We start from the raw sequence: 24,609 nt of genomic DNA on the forward strand, positions 1-24,609 counted from the left end.
GTATATGCAAGCAGTAATGGCTCCCAAGCTCATATTTCCTTCCATATCTTTCTCTTGAATTCAATCTTACATGAAATTGACTAATGGACACATTCACTTGGATGTTTAAAAGGTATTTCAGCCTCTCCAAAATCTTTACTTTATCCTCCCTTGTCTTTCATATTTGAGTAAGTGGCACATCTTCTTGAAGTTCAAGGAAAAATTTTGCATGTTACTGGTTAGTTCTTTTTCTCAAGCCACATAGGAGGCATAAACTAATTCTATCAGCTTTTCCTCAAAATATATCAATTACACTGTTTTCATTTCATGAAATGATTTTCATTTCCTTGATGACTAATTACTTTGAGACTCTTTTTTAAAAATTTTTAGATGGACCAATACCTTTATTTATTTATTTTTATGTGGTACTGAGGATGAAACCCAGTGCCTCACACATTCTCAACAAGCACTCTACCACTGAGCTACAACCCCAGACCCTTGAGACTCTTTTGATGTCCTAGTTGGCCATTAGTATATTCTTTGGAAAATGTCTGTTTAGGTTGTATGGCTCTAATCCTGAATTCTCTATGTCACCAAGCTATGTGTCTATCCTTTCATCAATACTTTCTTAATTACTATAACATTGCAGCAATCCCTAAAATCTGGCAGTGTGTCCTCCAACTTTGTTCTTCGTTTTCAAAAAAAGTTTAGCTCCTCTAGTTAATTTGTCCTTCTATATAAATTTTACAATCAGCTTGGTCAATACAAAAAAATTCTGAAATTTCAATTAGAATGAAGATTAGTTTGGAAACAACTGATATATTAATAGTGAGTCTTTCATTCCATGAATATATATAATTCTCCTTTTAGTTAGGTCTTCTTTGATTTCTTTCATTAATGTTTTCCAGTGTTTTAAAATACATACCTAGCACATAGTTTGCTAGATTTCTACATAAGTATTTCATGTTTTCCTCTGGTGCATTCACACATCTTTAAATTTTCATTTCTGATTTTCCACTGCTGGTATACAGAAATAAGAGTGGTGTTCACATACTGACCTTAAAAAACTCACTTATTAGTTCTAGGATTTTCTTGTTTGTTTTGTAGTATACCTTCAGATAAAAGATGAAGGAGATTTGGACCAAGGTTGTGGCTCAGTGGTAACCCACTTGCCTAGCATGTGTGAGGCACTGGGTTCAATTCTCAGCATCACATAACAAATAAATAAAATAAAGGTCCATAAACTTGAAAAATAAACTTAAAAAATAAAAACATGAAGGAGATTAATAGAGCAAGCTGTTGGTGCTGTTTCTTCTTGATTCTTCAATACCCCTAATTTATCAGTCCCTACTTTAAGAGCATGGGTTTTAAGACTGTACAATTAGCTGCGCGCAGTGGCACATGCATGTAATCCCAGCAGCTCAGGAGGCTGAGGCAGGAGGATCACAAGTTTAAAGCCTGCTTCAGCAAAAGGAGGCATTGAGCAACTCAGTGACACCCTATCTCTAAATAAAATACAAAATAGGGCTAGGGATGTGGCTCATGGTTCAGTACTCCTGAGCTCAATCCCCAGTACCAAAAAAAAAAAAAAAAAGTCAATATCCAATTTAATTAGCCCATATACATGCATGAGTGAGAATTAAAATAAGCTATTTTCAACCCTAACGTACTGCCTCTCAACTACAAGTTCACCTTCGTATATTTTTATTCAATGATGGAAGGCCTGAGAATCTGCGAACTATATATCCCAGACTCAACTGCCAAGATGGTTTCCAGGTTAACTTCTGCCAATAAGAAATAGCTAGGTGCAGTTGGAAAGTAGAAAATAGGAATAAGGGAATGCATTCCAAGTACGAGCTATATCACAATTGCTAAGAAATACTAATACCAATTAACATCCTCCAAGAAGCACAACCATCAATCATATAGTGCCCTCCTCTAGTTCAGAGTTGGGATGTCACTTCAAAAGTGAAGAACTAAGCAAATGTCCTCTCCTAACAGTTCCTTCCAAACTTTAGCTGCTCTGAGTATCCTCAGGAGTCTAAGCAACCAGATGTGTACCCCTCTTCAGAGGTTCCACACAGATCCTCAGATTCCTTTTGAGTTCCTAGATTCTGGTAACAACACTTCTAATTTATTTTTCGTGTTCCAGAGGTTTTAGCTGCTTCCTCTATCTTGGTTACTTCAACATATCCTTTCAATTTTTTCAGACTTCTAACTCAATATAAACTAGTTCTCTGCATTAAAACCTCTTTGAAAAGCCTAGCATCTTTAGGTTTTCCAGCTGGGATTGTTTTGAGGAGAATAGTAATTTCTCTCTGACTATAGTTTAAATTCTCAACAGACAGGAGTAATGTATAGAAAACTGATAGCAATGCAAATAGTTTCTGTCCACAGTTATGCAGATGTTCCTGTTAGTGTGCAAATGAACTGTCTGCTAAAGATCTTAAGACTCTAAATCAAACAGTCATTCTGATTAATTGTAATATCTTACTGGTTAATGAGTTACACACCTTGTCTAAGATATGTTCATCCCCCCCCCCCCGCTTTATATTTTTTAATGTTTCATTTATTTATTTATTTTGCAGTACAATTCGTAATACACCATTATACAATAATTTAACATATCTCTTATTATATATAAGGTATGTTGACACCAAATTCACATCTTCATACATGTATTTGATATGTTCATTTTTATTTACATGTATAGGATAAACAAAAATAAAATTTTCTTCATTTAAAAAGAAGATGCAGCTGACACTCCCTTCATCTCAGGGGATTTCCTTGAAAACATAATAGGTCCAACACTTTGGTCAGAATAAATAAACCTTGTATCTGGATTTCACAATGAGAAATCAAACTTTCCAACCCTGGGAACTGTAAATAATTACTCCCTAAATCCTAACTCAGGAATCTCTTAGGATGTATACAGAAGACTATCACAGGGAATATCTCTAAAGAAGATAAAAGAAAGTTTAAGTATTCTTTATTCCTCTTTTCTATACGAAACGTGTGATTCTGCCTAGACTTTATAGTCTCTCCTGGATAGCCTGCATACATCTAACCTGATGTACAGATTAAATAATAATTCGAGGTTTCTATGTCTGTACTGGTATGGAGGACAGAGATATGACAGTTCTGGTCATCTTAAAAAAAAAAAAAAAACTGTCTTACACAAACTCTAAATAGGGCAGAAGGATTGGAGGGGAAAAGAGGAAGCATGGGGTAATTAATGATGGTGAAATGTGATGATCATTACTATCCAAAGTACATGTATGAAGATACGAATTGGTGTGACTATACTATGTATACAACCAGAGATATGAAAAATTGGCTCTATATATGTAATAAGAATTATAATGCATTCTGCTGTCATATATAAATTTTAAAAACTTACATAAAAAACTGTCTTAAAATTACAAGAGTATTTATTACATAATAACATAAATAGAGTATCTTTTTTTATAATTCCAGGTAAGGGAGGGGAGGGGGGAGGGGGGATAGTAGAGGATAGGAAAGGCAGCAGAATACAACAGACACCAGAATGGCAATATGTAAATCAATGGTTGTGCAACTGATGTGATTCTGCAATCTGTATACGGGGTAAAAATGGGAGTTCATATCCCACTTGAATCAAAGTGTGAAATATGATATATCAAGAACTATGTAATGTTTTGAACAACCAACAATAAAAATTAATTTAAAAAAATAATAATAATTCCAGGGAAAATATTCCAAAAAATAAAGTAATAATTTGCCAGGCACAGTGGCACATGCCTGTAATCCCAGCAGATCTGGAGTCTGAGGCAGGAGGATTGCGAGTTCAAAGCCAGCCTCAGCAACAGCAAAGCACTAAGTAACTCAGTAAGACTCTGTCTCTAAATAAAATACAAAATAGGGCTGGGGATGTGGCTTAGTGGTTGAGTTCTCCTGAGTTCAATCCCTGGTAGCCCCCCACACCAAAATGAGTAAGAATTTAAGACAGAAAGAATAAAACAGACTGTGTTACAGTCTATAATTGATGATAAAATGATTAATTCTAACCTCTATATTACCTTTTAAGTGATAATAGATTTGGCAATGTCAAAAATGTAAATATATATATAGTGTTGGCAATGTAGCAAAAAAATTGACAACTTGGAAGAATGTTATATCTCAATGAAATAATAAGACAAATATCTTCTGAAAGCAAGTTAAATAAGAACATACTAGAGAACGACCTAGTCAAATATAAGGAGTATGTATGGGTTACATTTTAATTTTATGTTTTTTAAAGTAAGTACATTATGATATTAATATTAAGGTAGATTTAATATTAAAATTTCTTTGCTTTGTGTTGATACCAGGGGCTGAACCCAGAGGCACTTAACCACTAAGCCACATCCCCAGGCCATTTTATTGTTTTGAGACAAGGTCTCAGTAAGTTGCTTAGGGCCTCACCAAATTGCTGAGGATAGGTTTGAATTGAAATCCTCATATCTCAGCCTCCTGAACTGCTGGGATTATAGATGTTCGCCACCACACAAAGCAAAATTTATTTTAACAAGTTAATATTAACTATATAAATATAAAATTTTCAGTAAGAAAAATAAACTTTTACCATCTTCCTAGCAATTCTCCCCAAGAGTACAGAATCTTCTCAGGACAATCCTTAGACACATCACCTGTTCCACTTGAGAGTTCATTATCACTCTCTGAAAAAAAAAAAAAAAACACAAAATCAAAACCAACAAACATTGCATTATGTATTACAGTAGATATTTATATACTATAAAACAAGAAGCATAACTAAGTGTCTAATAAAAAAGTCAAACAATATTGTAAAAATTACACTAAAACTTTATTAATGTAATCTATCTTTAGTGCACAAATATTTTCAAAAAAATTATGTAATTCTCATCCATATTTACCTGGTATGAAACTGAAAATATTTATAATAAATAGCTTTATCGAAAGATAGCAATCTTTTAAAAGTTTATGAGGTGTCAGCAAGATGGCAGAGTAAGAAGTCTTAGGCCCCTTCCTCCCTACAGAAGACAATGATCCATAGACTAGAAAACCTCATCACCTGGAAATAAGCCTGAGACACCTATGTTACACAGAACTAAACAAATCAAATTAGAAAGGAAAGAGGAACAGTATCACTGTGATTGTCCCACCCTTTCCCTCATTCCCATGTGGGCATATCTACAGATAGAGAGGAGTTTCCTGGGTTTACAACTTCTACAGGAGGAAAAAGAACCAGAAACAGTCATCCAGTCTCCCTAGCATTCCCAGATACTTCTCAGGGGACCCATTCCAGTTCAGTTCAATGAGGAGAAATACCATGGCTTTATCTCCCAAGAGATTAGGTGGAAACAAAGAGTGCACAATTGCTGGTGGCATATTTATGTTCCTGCCAACTACAGCACACAATCTGAGACAATGGCCAACCTCAAGGCAAACCTGCAAGATAAAGCTAGTCACCTTCAGAAGAACACTGAAAAAAAAATAATCTGTCTTGAACCCCTGGACTGCTGGTCTCCACATCTAGCCTGAGAATCACCCTGATAATACTGCCCAAGCAGGGAATCTCCTACCTTTATGAATTTCAAAGAAGCAAAGGGGCTAAAATGGCTTGACCCAAGAGGGCAAATAGCTGGTTCACATAGTCAAACTGCCTATCCAATAACCCCATACAGGAAGGGAGACTCCAACCTCCACTGATCTCAGAGAAAAAAAGGAGCTATACTAGCTTGGCCTAGGGGGGAAGCAGTGGCAGAATTCAACCAAAATTCTACCCAGTCAGGGAGACTTCCACCTCTGTGCTTTTTGGAAAAACACAAGGACTAGAACTGCTTGATCCAGGAAGTCCAACAGTAACTCAGCTCAGCCAAGAGCCCATCTCACAGCTCCCACCCCCTCCAAGACAGGGGAGCTATGTTCAATCATGTATTTCTAAGGAACATAGTATTGGGTCCCACTTGTTCAAAACAGCAATTCTATCCAACCTCAGTGCACAACTAACACACCTGCCAATTGTAGATCCCAAATAGCATAGGAATACATTCTGTGATCAGCCTAACAAGAAACAATAACAATACCCAGCCAATTAGGTCCAACTGATAACAGAGCCAGCTAGTAGTTCCATCCAACAGCCAATAAAAAGCATGGAGTGAGCCAACTAAAGAACTCATATCAAGCTCCACATGCCTAGGGTCATCACCAGATGGACCTATCCAAAATCACAGACTAGACTAAACAGCAAAGTTGTATCCCTGCCAATGAGCACATGTAAAGGTCAGAAGAAGGACTGTCTTGTCAGATACGTGAACAACCATGCAAGGAAAGGAGGATTATGAAAAATCAGGGAATAATGACACCTCCAAAAGAAACTGATACAGCTCCAATAATAGAACTCAAATAAATGGAAACCTATGGAATGATCAACAAAGAATTCAGAATTGTCCTCATTTAGAACAAATTTTAAAAATTAATTGTTAAAAAACAAAGTCCACTAAACTACAAGAAAACAGATAGAAAATTTAATGAAACCTGGAAACAATACATGAAAAAAGCATGAATACTGCCACACACAAACACCAAAAAAAAAAAAACAGAAATCCTAAAAATGAAGAATACAATCACTGAACTAAAAAAAAAAAATCAACAGAAAGCTTCAATAGCAGAATCTATTAAGCAGAACAATCGATGAGATGGAAGACAGAACATTTGAAATTATTCAGAGAAGCAAAAAGATAAAAGAGTGAAAAGGAACAATAACCAAAAAAAGAACTATAAGAATTATGAGACATCATCAAGAGACCAAACCTTCACATAAAAGGAGAAAAGCTCCAGAAAAAAGCAAAAGAAGGCATATTTGAAGAAATTATGATTGAAGACACCTCTAATGTGGGCATAGATATAGGTACAGGAAGGACAGAGTTTTCCAGTCAAATTCAACCCAAAATAAAGTATAACAAGAAATAAAATACACAAACTATCCAAACTCAAAGAGAAAATTCTGAAAGCAGCAAGAGATAAGCAACAATACATGGGGGGGGGGGGTTAATGGGGAGATATCATATACAAAGGAATGTTAATATAAATATCATTGAATTTCTCAGCTGACAATCTAGGATAGCATGGAATGATATATTCAAAGTATTGGAGGAAAAAAATAAACATCTAACAAAAAATACTTGATATAGAAAAGCTATATTTCAGAAATAAAGGAAAGAAAAAGATTTTTCCAAACAAAACCCAGGGGACTATGTAATCATCAGACCTGCTTTATCAGAAATGCTAAAGAGAGTTCTTCAAATCACATTTACAGCAATGAACAGATCATCCAGACAAAAAGTCAACAAGGAAATACTGGACTTAAACTACACTCAGGAACAAATGGATTCAGCAGACATGCAGAATACACCATCCAACAACTGTAGCATTCATATTCTTCTCAACTGCATATGGAACATTCTCCAGAGAGATCATATTTTAGACCACAAGACGAGGCTTTAAGAAAATTAAAATCATTCCACTTTTACTTATGATTATGATATAAAACTAGAAATCATATAGGAGGAAATTTAGAAAATTTATAAATACATGGAAATTAAACAACACACTCCCAAACAACCAATGCATCGATGAAGAAATTAAAAGGGAAATTTAAGTTTTTCTTGAGAAGAATGAAATATAGCATACCAAAACCTATAGGATATAGCAAAAACAGTTATAAGAGGAAAGATTACAGCAAAAAACGCCTACATCAAAAACAGTTACTATTATGGTATTATGTAAAAATGTGGATGTGTAACCGATGTGATTCTGAAATCTTTGTAATGTTTTGAATAAAAAAAAATTAAAAAAAAAAAGAAAAGAAAATTAAAAATCATGAAAGCTCTTCATAATTGCATATATAAAATAATAAATATTCTTTCCAAGTGCTCAAAAGTGATAAAAGATTAAAATATTTTCAATAATAATGTTAGTTTAATTATTATGCTTAACTATAGTATCTACTTCTTGGATATCTTTTAAATGTATGTAACTAGCCAATAATTAAAAGCTAATTGATCACAAAAAAAAAAAAAAAAAAAACAGATGAGAAAACATTCAAATATATAAAATCAGAATAAAAAAGGAGACATCAAACCTGATACAAACAAAATTCAAAGGATCCTAAGAAACCGTTGTGAGAAATTCTATACCAATAAATTGCATAACTTAGAAGAAATGGACTGATTACTCGACACACAAAAAGAATCAAGAATAAATTCAGAAGAAATAGAAAATCTGATCAGATCAACAATGACTTGGTAACAAAGTCTCCCAACAAAGAAAAGCCCAGGACCTGGTGGCTTCACTAATAAATTATACCAAACATTTAGAGAAGAATTCCTCTAAATGAGTTCTACTCAAACTATTTTTAAAATTTGAAGAGGAGGGAAGTCTTCCAAACTCCTTCTATGAAGCCAGAATTATTCTGGCTTTTTAACTGTTAGAATAAAAAAATTAAGAAAAATTACAGGATATAAAATCAAAACCAAACAAGAACATTATAAGGAAAAAAAAACAGATCTATAGATCAACTTCCTTGATAGATATAGATATAAAAACCTTAACAAAATACTAGCAAATCAGATTCAACAGTACATGGCAATGGTGTGTAACATTTCTGTCTGGAAGTAGACTAGCCAAGCACAGACGGCAGTTGTCGGCAGTCTGGGTACAGTAACATGCCTCAGCCTTCCTTCTCATGGTATGAGCTTTACTTCCCTGGTTCACGGATCTCAGGGATATTTGAAGAAATTATGATTGAAGACACCTCTAATGTGGGGATAGATATAGGTACAGGAAGGACAGAGTTTTCCAGTCAAATTCAACCCAAAATGAAGTATACCAAGAAATAAAATACACAAAGGTAATTGTGTTCCTCTGATAGATCCAGTCTTTAGTTATAAAGCTTCAATAGCAGAATCTATTAAGATTCATTCACCATACCCAGTGAAATTCATCCCAACAAAGAAAAGCCCAGGACGGGTGGCTTCACTAATAAATTATACCAAACATTTAGAGAAGAATTCCTCTAAATGAGTTCTACTCAAACTGAGTTGTGTATGTTAAGTCATACAGGGATGACTTCACATACAGAAATTAATAAATGTGATAGACCACATTAACAGAATGAAGGACAAACACAATGTGATCATTCCAACAAATGCAAAAAAAAAAAAAAAAAAAGCATTTGACAAGATTTAACACATTCAACCATCCATATATTAGGTATAAGAGAAATAAATGTACCCCAACACAATAAAGGCCATATATGGCATTACACAGTAACATCACACTTAACAAAGAAAAGTTCAAAGCTTTTTCTGATCTTGAAAAAGAAAAGGATGCCCGCATTCTCCACTTCTGTTCAACATAGTACTGGAAGTCCTAGCCAAAACAACTATGCAAATGAAGGGGAAAAGCATACAAAAGCCAGGAGCAAAGGTATACACCTATAATCTCAGCTACTCAGAAGCCTGCTATAGGAGGCTCATGAATTCAAGGTCAGCCTGGGCAACACATTGAGAACCATTTCCTTTCTTTCTTTCTTTTCTTTTCTTTTTTTTTTTAAGAAGAAAGGCAAATAAATGGGAAAGGAAGAAGTGAAATTATCCCTGTTTACAGATGACATGATCTTAAAGATTTAAAAAAAAAAAAAAAAAAAAAAACTGGAGTCTTAGGGTTTTTTAACTGTTAGAATGAAAAAATTAAGAAAAATCACAGGATATAAAATCAACATACAAAAATCAATAGAAATCAAGAAGAAGACAATACCAGTTATAATATCTACAAAAAATAAAATACTTAGGAATAAATTTAACCAAGGAGGCAAAAGATCTATATTCACTGAAAATTATAAAACATAGATGAAAGAAATTAAAGAAGATACAAATAAATGGAATATATCCCATACTCAGGATTGGAGAAATCAACATTGTTAAAATGTCCATATTATGCAAAGCAATCAACATATTTAATGCAATTCCTACAACACATACCAATGGCATTCTTCACATAAATAGAAAAAAAAATTCTAAAATTCTTATGGACCCACAAAAGACCCCAAATAACCAAAGCAACCTTGAGAAAAAAGAACAAAACTGACTATCTGACTTCACACTACCTGGCTTCAATATAGGCTACAAAGCTACAGTAACCCAAACAGCATGGGGCATAAAAACAGATGCATAGCCCAATGGAATGGGCTATTCATTTTGAGGGAACCCAAAAATGAATCCATGCATTTACAGCCAAGGGATTTTCAACATGCCAAGAATACAAAAAAAGAGAAAAGATTAGTATTTCCAATAAATATTGCTGAGAAAATTCTTCATCCATATGCAGAAAAATAAGCTGAAACTCTTTCATCATATACAAACATCAAGTTAAAAGGGATTAAAGACTTAAAGGAACCTGACCCCTTGCCTCATTTGAATAGCTTCTTCTCAATAAAAGGGGTCAGTGCATGCTGTCGCTCTCTCTCTTCGTATAGACCCTTAAGGTCAGAGGAATCCTCACAGGACCCCAAAGAAAAAGGAAAAAAAAAAAAGACTTAAACGTAAGACCCCAAATGGTAAAAGCACAAGAAGAAAAAAGGGGAAATACTCCATGGCATTGAACTAGGCAAGGATTTTTTTCATAGTATCCAAAAGAACAGGAAACAAAAAGCAAAAATGGACAAAAGAGACTACATCAAACTAAAAAGTTTTTGTGTGGCAAAGGAAACAATCAAGAGTGAAAGAAAACCTTTAGAACTCGAGAAAATATTTCAAACTGTGTAACTGACGAGGGTTAATGTCCTGAATATACAATGAATACAAACAACTCAACAGTAAAAACAAAAACAACAATCTGATTTTAAAATAGCAGAAAGACCAGAATACACAATTCTTAAAAGAAAACAAATAGCCAGTGAGTATATGAGAAAAGCAAATCAAAACTAAAATGAAATATTAACTTACCCTAATTAGAATGACTATTATCAATAGGATACAAACACATACAAAGAGAGAAAAATAAAAACCAAAGCTTGCATGATGCAAAGAAAGGGGAACTCCCATACACTAATGGTAGGAATGCAAATTAGTATATAGCCACTATGAAAACTGGTTTGGAAGTTCATCAAAAAATTAAAAATGTAGCCATGCAGCTATCTCCTCAAAGAATTATTTTGCTGAATTCCCAGTCTGAAAGTAGATGCAAAATCACTATATACCAATGGAATAATTTAAATTATCTAAATGGAACATTTGTTTCTCGTGTTTTTCTTTATTTTTTTTTATTTTTTGTAGTTATAGATGGAAAGAATGCCTTTATTTTATTTGTTTACTTATATGTGGTGCTGAGGATTGAACCCTGTGCCTCATGCATGCTAGGGAAGCTCTCCACCACTGAGCCATAGCCCCAGCCCTGTTTTTCTTGATTATTATTTGTTATCTCTCCCCCAGTAAGAAGCAGAGAGAATTTAATTATCTGGTTATGCCAAGGGTCTTCAAGATCACTCTGAAGGCTCAGTGATTCACTAGGCAGGCTGATAGGATTCAGCTCATTGCCATACACACCCCTAGGATTTGTTACAGTGAAAAGACACAGCAAAATTGTCAGCAAAGAGAGAGATACAAGCAGCAAGGTCCAGAAGAAACCAGGCATAAGCCTCCAAGAGTCCTCTCCCAAGAGTCACACAGGACGCATTGAATTCCCTCAACATCAGAATGTGGCATGTGTGAAACACTGTCTACCAGGAAAGTTCACTGCAGAATCAGTGTTTGTGGTTTCTATCAGGGTGGTCACTTAAGTACCCTCTCCCTAGCATATACCCAAACTCCAGACTCTGAGAAGGAAAACAGTTATCTGATACAAGACATATTGTTAGCACAAAACTTTTAAGTACAGTTAGTCAATCTCATCAACTGAAAAAAGATGGGAACCCCCCCCAAATATAAGTTCTCTAAAACTAGCCAACAGCCAACTTCACAAGTAGGCTTTTCTAAAAATAGAAGTCTGAAGCTTGCTACGTTAATTCTTTTCTGAACCCTTATTCACTACTATGTCACCTATTCTAACTTCGAATAATAGATCTGTAATACAAAAATATGTTATTCTTCTCTGAATTTAACATTTTTTAATAAATGACAGCAGAATGCATTACAATTCTTATTACATGTATACAGCACAATTTTTCATATCTCTGGTTGTATATAAAGTATGTTAACACCAATTTGTGTCTTCATACACGTACTTTGGATAATGATGTCTATCATATTCCACCATCCTTGCTAATCCTCTGCCCCCCTGAATCTAACATATCAAAAAGATTTTCATTCTTAACTGTTTTCTTAAGATTTGCCACATATGAGGCAATGGAAACCCAAAAAAGAACAAAATACCATCTGCCCCTTATGAACTCATACTCTAGAAGGAGAAAGATTTGAATAAACAAAGATAGTAGAGTATGTGTTTTAAAAATTATTATAATTATGTGTTCAAAGAATCAAAAGAGCAAGATGGTAGGAACACCTGAGTTTTGAGCAGAGATCTAAATGATCAGCAAAGGGCTGCTCTCATGGTTCTGAGGAAAGTACCTGCCAAACAAGGACCAACACCTGCAATAGCACTGTGGAAGACTTACCTGAGGAGAAATTCTAAATATCTAGCATATACTAGGCATTCATTAAATAGTAGCTATTATTACAACATCATGTTTTTAGTGTACTAAGAAACTGACAATGTAAAAGATTAGATATAATTGCCCATACTACTAGTATATTTTTATCTTATTTGTACTTACCCTTATTTATGTCCTTACTTATAAAAAGAATATGAGGCATAAGTTAAAAATAAAAAAGGCCAGGCACAGTGATGTGAGTTGTAGTCCTAAGTACTTGGAGGCTAAGTGGGAGGATTGCTTACACTTAGAGCTCAGGGCCAGCCTGAGCAACACAGTGAAACCCCGTTTCAAAAAAAAAAAAAAAGAAAAAAACCATTTCAACTACTAAAAGAACTTCAAAAAGTAGCTAAAAGTAAATTGAAGCCAAAATCAATAAATTCATTATTGACTCATTCAAATATTTACTAAGCACTCATTGAATAGTGAAGCTTCAAAAGGTAAAATGTACGTATTTCCTGCTCTTGAGGAATCTGTTCTATGATATCCTGGAACTAGAAGCAGTAAAGTCAAGGGTTGGGGTGGTATGCAAAAGATGTACCTCCGCAAAAATGTGCAACACTCATCAGGAAAGTTTAAAATTGAGCTTTAAACTACTACAAAAATAAGGTAAAGAAAAAAAATTTACACTTGCACATATAACTCTTACTGATAAAAGTTTTTTAAAAAATGTGAGCAAGTCTTAACACCTTATACCTAACTACTTGGAAGTCATTTTTGCCACATCTGTGAACATTTTTTTTTTTTTTTGAGAGAGAGAGAGAGAGAGAGAGAGAGAGAGAGAGAGAGAGAGAAGGGGGGGAGAGGGAGAGAGAGAGAGAGAATTTTTTAATATTTATTTTTTAGTTTTCGGTGGACACAACATTTTTATTTTATTTTATGTGGTGCTGAGGATCGAACCCAGCACCTCGTGCATGCCAGGCAAGCATGTTACCGCTTGAGCCACCTCCCCAGCCCAACATATTATTTTTAATACCCTTGATTAAAGCAGAGGATACCATATTAGTATGGCATCAAAGACCCTCCCTGACCTCTGTGTTCCTCTGATCTCACTGACTTTCTCTCTCCACCCTTCCAGGTAAACTACACGTGTTTTATTGCACATACAACGTTATTTCCCATCACCCAAAGTTTCCCTCTGCCTGGAAGGTCTCCCTTACCTTAGCATACAAATACTTCCAGCTAAGTAATATGCATTAATCAAAACTAAGTGCAAAGGCTTAACTTACAAAAACCTTCCCTGAATCCCAGGCCAACCCAGGTTCTTCTCATTCAGTTCACCTGGTATCCTGTTCATCCAGTATTACTGCCTTTACTCTATTTTGTTAAAAATACCTATTTGTGGGTCTATTTCTATAAGAGTCATATCTCTATCTTTGTGTCCATAGCACTTAGCAGAGTAGAGGCTGTCCACTACTACAAGTTTGATAAAACCTGTGTGTTACAGATGGCTTGCAAATGAGGTAAACTGATTGAGGAATCATACTTTCTAGAATAAGTCATTAATGTTTCCTTTAGAAGGACTGTCCTGATTATCAATTTTCTCCTTTTTTCACAGAACATATACTGTAGAACCCCTCAAAACTGAGCTCATTAGCAAGTACCAAAATGTACTGGGAGTCGGCACTGTGAATCAGAGATCTGTTTGCTCTAAACATTTCTTAGATGTATTGGGTGGCAGAAATGAAACTGCATTACAAAAATCAAAGATCCTTCCATATATTCATGCTTGGATCAAGGCCATAGAACCTTTACATCAGTGATCCATAATCAATGATTCTCAAATTTTTCTATCTCTATTTTATTTATATATGTAACTTATTTGAATGAATAGCATTTTTCAATGATCAACTGGGGATACAAAATTTGGAGATAACAAGGTATTATTGATAATTATTTGCTGCAGTCTGGCTGGGCACAATTCAGGAGCCACTTGTCAAAAGAAACTAACTTTATTTTTAGAACCACACAAGATAAACAAAACAGCTCCTCAGGAAAAAACCCTCAGAGCCCAACTGCCACCACCAGCTTCCCACAAGCCACACACCCCCCCACAACCTCCTACTCCCACTATCCTCCTGCTCTTGAGGCCGATTGGCTGGGTCGCATGGGCGGAGCCAAAAAAGTCCCCCAATGAGCAGCTCCTTGGTCTGAAAGGGCAGGGAAACAGCCCAATGAGCATCACCGCAGAGGAGCCAATCAGCTAGATGTTGCTAGATGTTGCTGGGGCTGCTGTGAGCCAATCATCAGCTGGTAGTCTGAAAGGGCAGGGAAACAGCTCAATGAGCATCTCCACAGAGGAGCCAATCAGCTAGGTGTTGCTGGGGCCGCTGTGAGCCAATCATCAGCTGGCAGTCTGAAAGTTTGCTGGAGCCCCTTCGGCTGTGGCTCTCAACAATTACTACTCTACATACATTACTTCAGCTGAAAAAGATCACAAAGAATCTCAGATATTAATCATTTTATGAATGTACTTATAACTTAAAATACATTTTCTTTACTGAAAAAAATGTGATAAAGGTTAGCATAACAAGTGGCCTCTTATGAAGATCAGAAACTTTATTAAATTCAAACCACAACCTGTACTTCTGCTCCTTTGCTCTAAACTATGGAGGAATGAAATGAGGATCTGCCATATCATTCCATAATGAAGACTTATGGTTCTACCTTCACAAAATACCATTGTCCTTACAAGAAAAGTAGTGAGAGTAGAACCCAAAATTTCTTAAGCTAAATTTGAGTTTTAATTCCTTATCTGGACAGCATTACCATTATAATTATCGAACAGAAATCTTACATTGGGAATGATCATAGGCACATAGCCCTCAAGAGGCGCACACATTTTAACTTCTGGAATTCAACTGTCTTTCTTCATGTATCTGTGCCTCCAATACCTTGCATTCATTTTATACCCACTTCTTTCCATCTCTAGACTGCGAAACTTCTTGAAGATATGAAGTACATCTTACACATTTAATACAGCACCTTGCTACACAAGGCACCCTCTAACTGAATGTGGTTAGAAGAAAGGAATCTGGAAAGGAAGGGTAAGAAGAACAAAGCAAAGCAGTAAAAATGGTGGAAGCAAGAAAGAGAAAACTAGCACGGGAGAGTCATCAAGATTACAGAAGAGAAGTGATTACAAAGACTACTAATAAGCAGATTATGATCAGGCAATTCTGAAGAGATAAGAAAAATCTAAAATGTTTATTTCTTTATAAAGTTTGGGGTTTTATACAAAACAGATAGGGCAAATTTACCCTTTACCTAGTATCAAACTTTAGTATTATTGTTAAAATACTACTAAAAAATTTTAATGTACTCAAAGGGGTCCTGTTTAGAAATTTTAAAAACCGTTTCCCTGGCTCTATTTACATTGTAATGAAAATCTCAACAGTGTAGCCCTTACGCTGACATAAATTCTACAAATATTTACTCCAAACCCTATAATAAAGCCAGCGTGATATTATTAGCACCAAATTTTCAGAAAGCTCAGCACTCTTCCCACATTTATAAGGGATCAGTGTCACTCAACTCCTGATGCCATATTCAAATCATTAGAACACCACTTTGCCCTGGTGTGACAAGAGCCATAATTTCTCCATCAGAACAATTAACTTCCCTCCTTCTAGATACCAACTGCTGCTAAAAAGAATGACATATGAATTACCTTCATAATCTTTCTGCAAATAGTTAATAAATCCTTAATCTGGTTCCAGCTAAATAAGGCAGTTAACTCCTTATGAAACATGATTATAAAATGTAATCAGTATCCTAGATTCCAGTCCTGACACTTTCAGATAATTTTTTTAATATTTATTTTTTAGTTGTAGTTGGACAAAAATACCTTTATTTTATTTATTTATTTTTATGTGGTTCTGAGGATAGAACTCAGGGCTTCGAACATGCTAGGCAAGTGCTCTGCTGAGCCACAGCCCCCACCCTTTCACATAATTTTTTGGTGGGGATGAGGTAGTCCTGAGGATTGAACCCAGGGCCTTATACATGCTAGGCAAGCAGAAAAGCACTCTACCACTGAGCTACATCCCCAGCCACTTAGAGTCTCAGTTTCCAGAACTACAAATAAGATCATTCAGTGTAATTAAATTCAAGGAACATACATTGAGTAAATTATGTGTGCAAATACATAATGCCTCAGTTACTGTCAGGCTCTGAATTTAAAATATTTTAATGTCTTGAGGTTACTGACATTTCCCTGACTCTGCTAAATTGTATAAGGAGAACCCAGACAACCAGCACTCTCCTCCTCAAGAGTTTTTCCTCCCTCAGACATTACAACCCTAAGCCCATCCATACACATGTTCTTGGAAGCAGCAACTGCTATCAGCAATTTCTACCTGCACCTCAAACCCCAGCAGGAGGTTAAAAAACAAGGGAAATCTGCCTGAAATGGAGACAGCACCTGAGAAAAAAGGGGAGGGAGACTGAAGCAAGACCTAAGGTTTTAACAAGAAATACTCACAAATGATGTGACACGTGCAAGGCCCTTAACCTTACAAAGCTTTAATTTTCTTTCCTGAAAAATGGATAAAATGCCACCTTAGAGGACTGGTGAGAGAAGTAAATGAATAATTTACAAAGTGTTTCATGCATATTTTCCATTATCATCTAAAAAGTGGAATTAACTGCTCTGTGAATTAGTCACTCGATCTGTTTCCACAGTGTAATCACCAGATTTTTAGAGGAGTCTACTTCAGGAGAAGGCCAGTAATAGATGACTCTAAGATCACTTTTAACTCAAAGATTCACTAAAAATAAGCAGTTGAATCACCATCACCATGGTGTACGAATGATCATATCAATGTTATCACTATAATCATTTAGTCTAAATTCTAAATCACTGAATTGGCAGCAAAAGAGGCTAAGGTGCCAGCCAAGCACTCTTCGACTCCTGGCTAATTCTGAAGTGGACTCTGCATAAATTGGACCTTCTGCTACTGGTGATGGGAATAAAAGTCCAGAGATGATCTCACTTGACATTTTGCAGAACAGATATAAAATAATCCCAGGCATTTGGAAATGCTCAGTAACAATTAACTATGACAGACTACTGTCCCTAGGGACCACCACAAAAATAAGTTTTAAGGACAACATGCTTTTAGGGACCCTATACACCTTAGCAAGGCTGACAAAGTATAGTGTCTTTAGCTTTCACTAGAGACAAGTCTTCAGAACATTTAATTTTCTAGGTCAGCTGAAGCATGATTAAGATGTGTTAATCTAACAAAAAAAAAAATTATTTTTGTCAACATACCAAGCAAAGCTTGACAAAGTCCAGAATGAAGCAGGCATAAGTGACCAATAGACATAGTACTAGTATAGCCAGCACTCAATAAACATTTGGGGGGAAGGAAAACTTCTAAGGGAAGGCAAAAATCCCCTCCTCTAAAGTATAATGGATTATTTCTGGGCTTCCTAGTAGTTTTGATCTGTATATCCATGGTATACAACGTTGTATCCATGCTGATAAACACCAAAAGAAGTGGGTGAGAGAGGAGAAAAGAATGGCTTCTAATGGCTCTCTTCCTGCACTAGTATAAAGGTAATGCTCAGCCTCTTTTCCTAACTTCTCTTTAGACTAATATGCAGAGAGGTTTATATACCAAATCACATTTTTAACTCAAGTGTAGGTATTATCAATTACTTAATCTGATAGGAATTTTTTTTTTAATTTTATTAGTTATTGATGAACTTTTATTTTTTTGTTTGTTTATATGTGGTACCAAGAACCAAATCCAGTGCCTCAAACATGCTAGACAAGTGCTCTACTACTGAACCACTATCCCAGCTCCAGGAAGAGCAGGGTTTTTTGTGTTTTTTTTTTAATATTTATTTTTTAGTTGTAGTTAGACAATACCTTTATTTATTTATTTATTTTTATGTGGTGCTTGAGGATGGAACCCAGTGCCTTATACATGCTAGGTGAGCGCTCTAACGCTGAGCCACAACCCCAACCTGAGGAAGAGCAGTTCTTAATGAAGTTCAACAGTCACCTAAAGATTGATAATATCTACTGTGAAAATACGAGGGGAAAAAGTATTCCGATACGCTACTGAGAGGGGCATAAATTGGCACTCTTTGCGGGAGATATTTGGTACTACCTATAAAAAAACAGATTGTGCACATCATTACAATTCTACTTCCAGAATCTATGGTTATGCTTCACAATACATGTGCAACTACCATGCTTTACAATAATATTTTTACATTTGAAATGGCAAAAAAGAAAAGTAGAAAATTTATAGAACTCTAAAAAGAGAAATTGAGAAAGAAATTTAAAAAAAAAAGTTTTACTACTAATTCAGTGGTACTCATTATAATGTTCTTCCATGTTCACTGCCTGATCTTGAAGTCAAAATGTATTTGAGAGTTGTTTGAATATATCTTTAATTGGTTTCGTGGAGTTTATGATTTTTATGAAAATCTTACCTTATCTTTACTTAAAATTTTGACACGGGTAGAACAAAAAAGTAAAGATATTTTTGCTGTTGATCCAAGAGAGCATATGTTTAAATATTCTGTATTCCAGATCTCTGTTGAGTAGTATATTGACATATATTTCTATGAAATGAGGTAACTCTAAATTTAATTTAAAAGTTTTAAATATACTGGTACAACTTGGCTGTCTTCTCTACATTACCATACATAGTTGCTTTTACTTTAAACTAGAAAAGCTAATATTTTTGTGACTTCAATATTTGTAAGTTAAAAAAAATAACCCATATCTTTGTTATTTATAACATAAACCATTTTGAAAAGCAATTGGCTAGGTGGTTAGTCCATGAATGCTATATTCTGTCACCCTTACCATGATTCACACAATCCTGTGGACAGTCCTATCTCCCTCTGCTTAACTTGCATGATCCTTGAGCTTGTGGTGACTCAAGATGACCTCTGAGTGGAGCAGACAGCTAAGCACTGGACTGAGAGAGGGTAACACTTCTGCTCTCCTACAGGGTTTACCTGCCTGACCCTGCTGGCATGGCCTCTGCTCATAGTCTCTCAAGTTCGCCAGAAATCTTGATTTTCCAAAGTCCTCAGTGTATTCAAACCATTCTAAGGGCAAAAAGATGGGTAAGGAATTCTAAGAGAAGAGTGATGGCGATTAGAACCACCAAGTGGCTCAGGATTTTAAAAAAAAACTGTGTAAATAGTGACCAAAATATTTTTTTTTCCAAAAAAAATTAAGCACACGTGTGGACCAAAACAAAAATTTACAAATAAAACATGCTTTGTCAAATTGAAAGGTCAATTAGTCCTTAAAATGATATTAAGAATTTTTACTGATAAAAGACATACAACACAGAAATCTAATGTACTTTCTTTGAATGCCATAGATTTTCACTCTTTGAGTTTAACCTTGCTATTTTGTATTTTTAACTTTTTAAAAGACAGTTCAGGGGAGGGAATGAATATTAAACACCTGGGTTCACTCTCAGACATCCAGTGGTTAAACTAGTTGTTTTTTGAAACAACTGTGGTTAACTGTAGGTAAAGCAGTCAAGAGCCCAAGTGGTACTCCTCATTGATATCACAGCATTTGGAATCTAAATCACATATTGGACACTTGAGATTTGGGTCAAATGTGATGGACACTGTGACGTTTCCTAGTGTTCCTTAACTTCTAAAGTGGTTTAAAATGTTTATTCCTTCCTAAATGTAAACACCCTGGAAGGAATGTTTTGTCATCTTTCAAAATCCAACATAGTCAGGATCAAAATATAGTAGGTACACCAATGTTTGCTGAATGAATTAAATTAATTCATATACAAAAATGCCCTCATCTAGGGCAAGCTAACCCAACACTGAGCCTTTGAATGTGGCAATTAAAGACAGGTGTGACTTGGTCACCTTTTCCTATCAGTTATTCCCCTAAATCAGCCATTTTCTATTTCCAAAGGCAATGCCCTAATCCAGGCTCTGTCTCCTCAAAATGGACTTATCCCTCACAGCTTCTTCAGTTCTTAACTGCACTTACTTACTCCCAGTTCAGTCTTCTAACTCCAGCCTTTGCTCACCACGCCCAGCTCCAACCCCTTGACCAACCTTCAAGATCCACACAATGGATCCCACACTGTTCAGTGTCTCCAAGGGGCCCTCTGCCACCTGCTGTCAGCCTCCTCTGCAGCATCACACTGCATCACAGCCATTCTTCAGATTCTGCTTGCATCTGAATCAGATCTCAACCCACCAAAACCTTACAACAAATAAAACACTAGATTCCAGTGCATTTTCCACAACTAAAAAGACATGCATGTTGTGGGAACTGATTAAAATACATTCTTGTTTTCACAAATGTCAAAATGCTGTCTCTTCTATTTTCCCCTGAGATCTTCTGCTAGCCTTGAAGAAGCAAGCCACCATAAGCCCTAAACTGTAAGGAAATTAATTCTGCCAAAATCACAATGGATATGAAAAGGACTCCACACCTCCGAAGAGACCAGAAACCTGGTCAGATCTAAAAATTAGGGCTTCATTTTTTTTTATTAGTTCTTCATAAAATCTCATGGTCACGCATGTGCACATTTACAGTGTGAGAAGCACTTCTTTAGCAAGTGCCTGCACACCTAAGTGCTAAATGATTACCTTTTCTAAAAAAAAAAAAAAAAAAAGATTCATTTCTTTTTTACAAATTTTATCTTGTTTTTTATTTGAATAATTGTAATTTACAAACCTGTTTCTGTTCCAAAAGCCACTCGTGACTACCTTCTCTTTAAAGGATTTTGGATTTAAAAATACAAGAAAATAAACCTGTGAGTTTTAGACTATTTTGCTCTCTGGCCATGTAAAGTGGTACTAGTCAACTGAGTCACTTGAGCCCAAGGAGAAGTTTGGTTAAGAATTCCTTTTACCAGTCCAAATACAAAACAACAACAAGAAAAATGTAGATTATGATACACCTAAAAGGTATAGTCAAGTGTTAAGCTCACATAATGGTACTATGAACCTGGACTTTTACAATTATGTGGGCTTGTGTCTTAAAGGAAAGAATACTGTCTTTTCCATTTGTTGCTCTCTAAGAGCTTCCTATAGCTTCCTATCCTTTTTATGAGTAACTAGATGCAAGTATGAGGTCAACAAACAAAATAACAGCTTAAAATTCACATGAAAAAATACCAAGTGTACTCAAGTTTCAACAGGACAGTAATTTAGAACATGTGGGACTGCCTAACAGTGACAGGCTAATTTTAAAATAATCCCTATAATGTTGCACTAATGGACTTAACTTTCTGCTAAGATTCCTACCATACAAATTAATACCCTTTAACCCACTTTATTTTTTGAACAGTATTTGAAAAATACGCAAAGATACCTTAATTCATTTTACTTTAGATCTTTTCCAGAAAATTAAGAGCAATTTTCATCATTTCAAATCTGTGTTCCCTTTTTAGCTAAATTATAGGCTAAGGTAAGACAATTTAAAATGACTTGAACTTCCACTTGCTTTGACAGGCAAATTGAAGAAAATAATTAAATAAAAGAATACTCCAATTCCCCCCAGCAGGAAAACATTTCTATGCCACCTCCAGTTCTAACTTTTGATGTTTGCGTTGACAGAAATGTCAATTACAGAACTAATAATAACGTGTATTGAAAATGTATGAACGCCTATCCATAAAAGAAAAGAAACTATTACTTCCTACTCTGTGATTTTTGTAGCTTTTTTTACACAGGCTATGGCTAATAGATCTTTCAAAAGAAAAAGTGACATCTCAAATAGTGAGAAAATGTCAAGATCAGAAACGAAAAAAAATTAGTGAAAAACAGAAATTTGATGAGTGGCTCATATTTGGACTGTATAAGAATGAGAAATGAAAATTTTTATGTATGATATTCATATTTTCAAATAAACTCTAGAAATATTATCTGTTTTTTAAATCTTCTGCAGTATTGAATAATACTAAAGCATTATGAAAAGAAAACTATTTGTTGTTCATTATTCATTAATCATTATTTGCTCATTCATTTAGTATTATTCCTAGTTATTACTAAAAGGCAAGAAATCACTGAGAAGATAGCAGTCAAGAAAAGACCGGGAAGGGGAAATCATGCAGCTACCCGCAAAAACAAGAGAGCAAGGCAACAGGAACAGCATGTGCAACAACCCAGACACAAGAGTGCACCTGGTGGGTCTACGGAACAGCAGAAGAATGAGCAGGAGGAAATGAGGTGAGAAAGGTAAAAATTAAAATTAAAGGCAAGAGTGTGTATATCTTTGTGAATCAAAGTTAAAAAAAATAACTTTGGCTAAATGACATGAGAAGTAATATCATCTGACAAATTTCAAAAGGATGGATGGTTGGTGTGGTAAAGAGGCAAGGGCAAAAGGCAGGAAACCAGTTTGGAGGTATCAGAATAACTGACAACAGAAATGACAGGGCCAGGCTGAGGTTGGATTCTAGATTTCTACATTTGGAGCCGAAGAGCTACCACTTGATGACAATGAAAGATTGAAAACCTGATTAAGGGATAATCAGGCTTCAATCATTAATTGAACCTGGAATCAAGTTTGTCTTTATTCAATAAAAAAGAAGCAAAACCATTTAGGAGGTAGAATTCCACTGTTTATGTGCAAGGCCTCATGTCCATCATGAAGATATGACTAATTGGGGCCCTCTCTGCTCTCTCCTTAGTGTGTGCGGTCTTGCACTTTCAGACAGCTTTCCAAAACACCAGATATGTGGAAGAGTTTATGAAGATCCACTCATTCTTCAGATCTCCTTTTAAAATCCTGGCCAATCTGTGGCTTTCCCAACAAGAATTATAATCCCCTGTAACCCACAACCCCGGCTCTCTCATTCCCTTGCTACAAAAATCACTGTTTCTAATAATGCTCCAGAAATCACTCTGCTCCAAATCAAGTGAGCCCCATCCAGTAGCAAAAGCAAAGCTACTGGTTTTCACAGTTTGCCCCACCCTATTGCTCAGTTGGTAGAGAGCTTGCCTGGCATACACTAAGGCCCTGGGTTCAATCCCCAGCACCATACATACATACATACATACAGCCACCATGACAAAAGTCATAGGTGGGCACTTCAGAATGAAAGCAGCTTCACAGGCTACAACATCAGACTCCACTGTGATGAACCTCTATAAGGTTCAGTAGTTTTTCTTCAATAAATTGCCTCTTAATCTATTGTCTGATTTTGGTAACTTTCCAAAATCCTTAAGTGGCTGTTTTTGACAATCTTATCCACTTTCATCACTAATTTGTGATAAGTGAATTTGCCAAACTCCTCACTCTGGCAGTCTGCATTAAATATATTTTAAATGTAATTTGCCTGAGTAACCTACTAAAAAAAAAAGTCATAGAAAATATTTTGAAACATTTCTAAGAATAGAAACTGGCACTAAGCTAAAATTACTATTTTCTTTTGACAGTTAACATGCCTTTGTTGAAAAGACTTACTCAGGTGGACTTAAGAGGAAAAAGTCTTCTAAGCAGAATAAATAGCATTTGTAAAGTCAGAGAAACATGTCAGGAAACTATATGATTGTGTTGGGTGGGTGAACTCCTCTCTATTTATAGTTCTCCCTTTCAAACTACAAAGAAGCTCAAATCTTACTCCCTAAAAATGCCCTCTCTTCGTCAGAATAATCTAGTTTTTAGTTCAATCTCCTCTCCTCCTCAAATTGCCTGAAAGAAAAATTCAAACACTGTTGCCCCCTTCCCTACGTCTACTCAGTCTTCAAAACTTTAAAAAGACTTCTGTCCCAACGTTATTAAAATCACCCTCACAGAGATTTGTGACTCTCAGATTAAACAAATTCAGTGCACAGGTTTTGGTTATTTTGGACCTCCCTATTCCACTGACAGCACCACAAACAGCTCCCCCTTGGACAATCTCCACTCCTTAGCCTATACTATTCTGTCTTTGCTCTCCTTAGATAATTCTGGT

General features: G+C 35.5%; 1 protein-coding gene across 4 annotated transcripts in view; it reads right to left on the minus strand.

Moving 5' to 3' along the window:
- Rabgap1l (RAB GTPase activating protein 1 like) overlaps positions 1 to 24,609 on the minus strand; it is a 612,968-nt gene that overhangs the window by 434,136 nt on the left and 154,223 nt on the right. For all 4 annotated transcript variants that reach the window (XM_076872863.2, XM_076872862.2, XM_076872861.2 and 1 more), the window contains exon 12: positions 4,583 to 4,676. In XM_076872863.2, the coding sequence (XP_076728978.2) occupies positions 4,583 to 4,676 (94 nt within the window). The remainder of the gene's footprint in view (positions 1 to 4,582; positions 4,677 to 24,609) is intronic.

This window comes from Callospermophilus lateralis, chromosome 13 (assembly GCF_048772815.1).
Source record: "Callospermophilus lateralis isolate mCalLat2 chromosome 13, mCalLat2.hap1, whole genome shotgun sequence".
NCBI classification, from domain to species: domain Eukaryota; kingdom Metazoa; phylum Chordata; class Mammalia; order Rodentia; family Sciuridae; genus Callospermophilus; species Callospermophilus lateralis.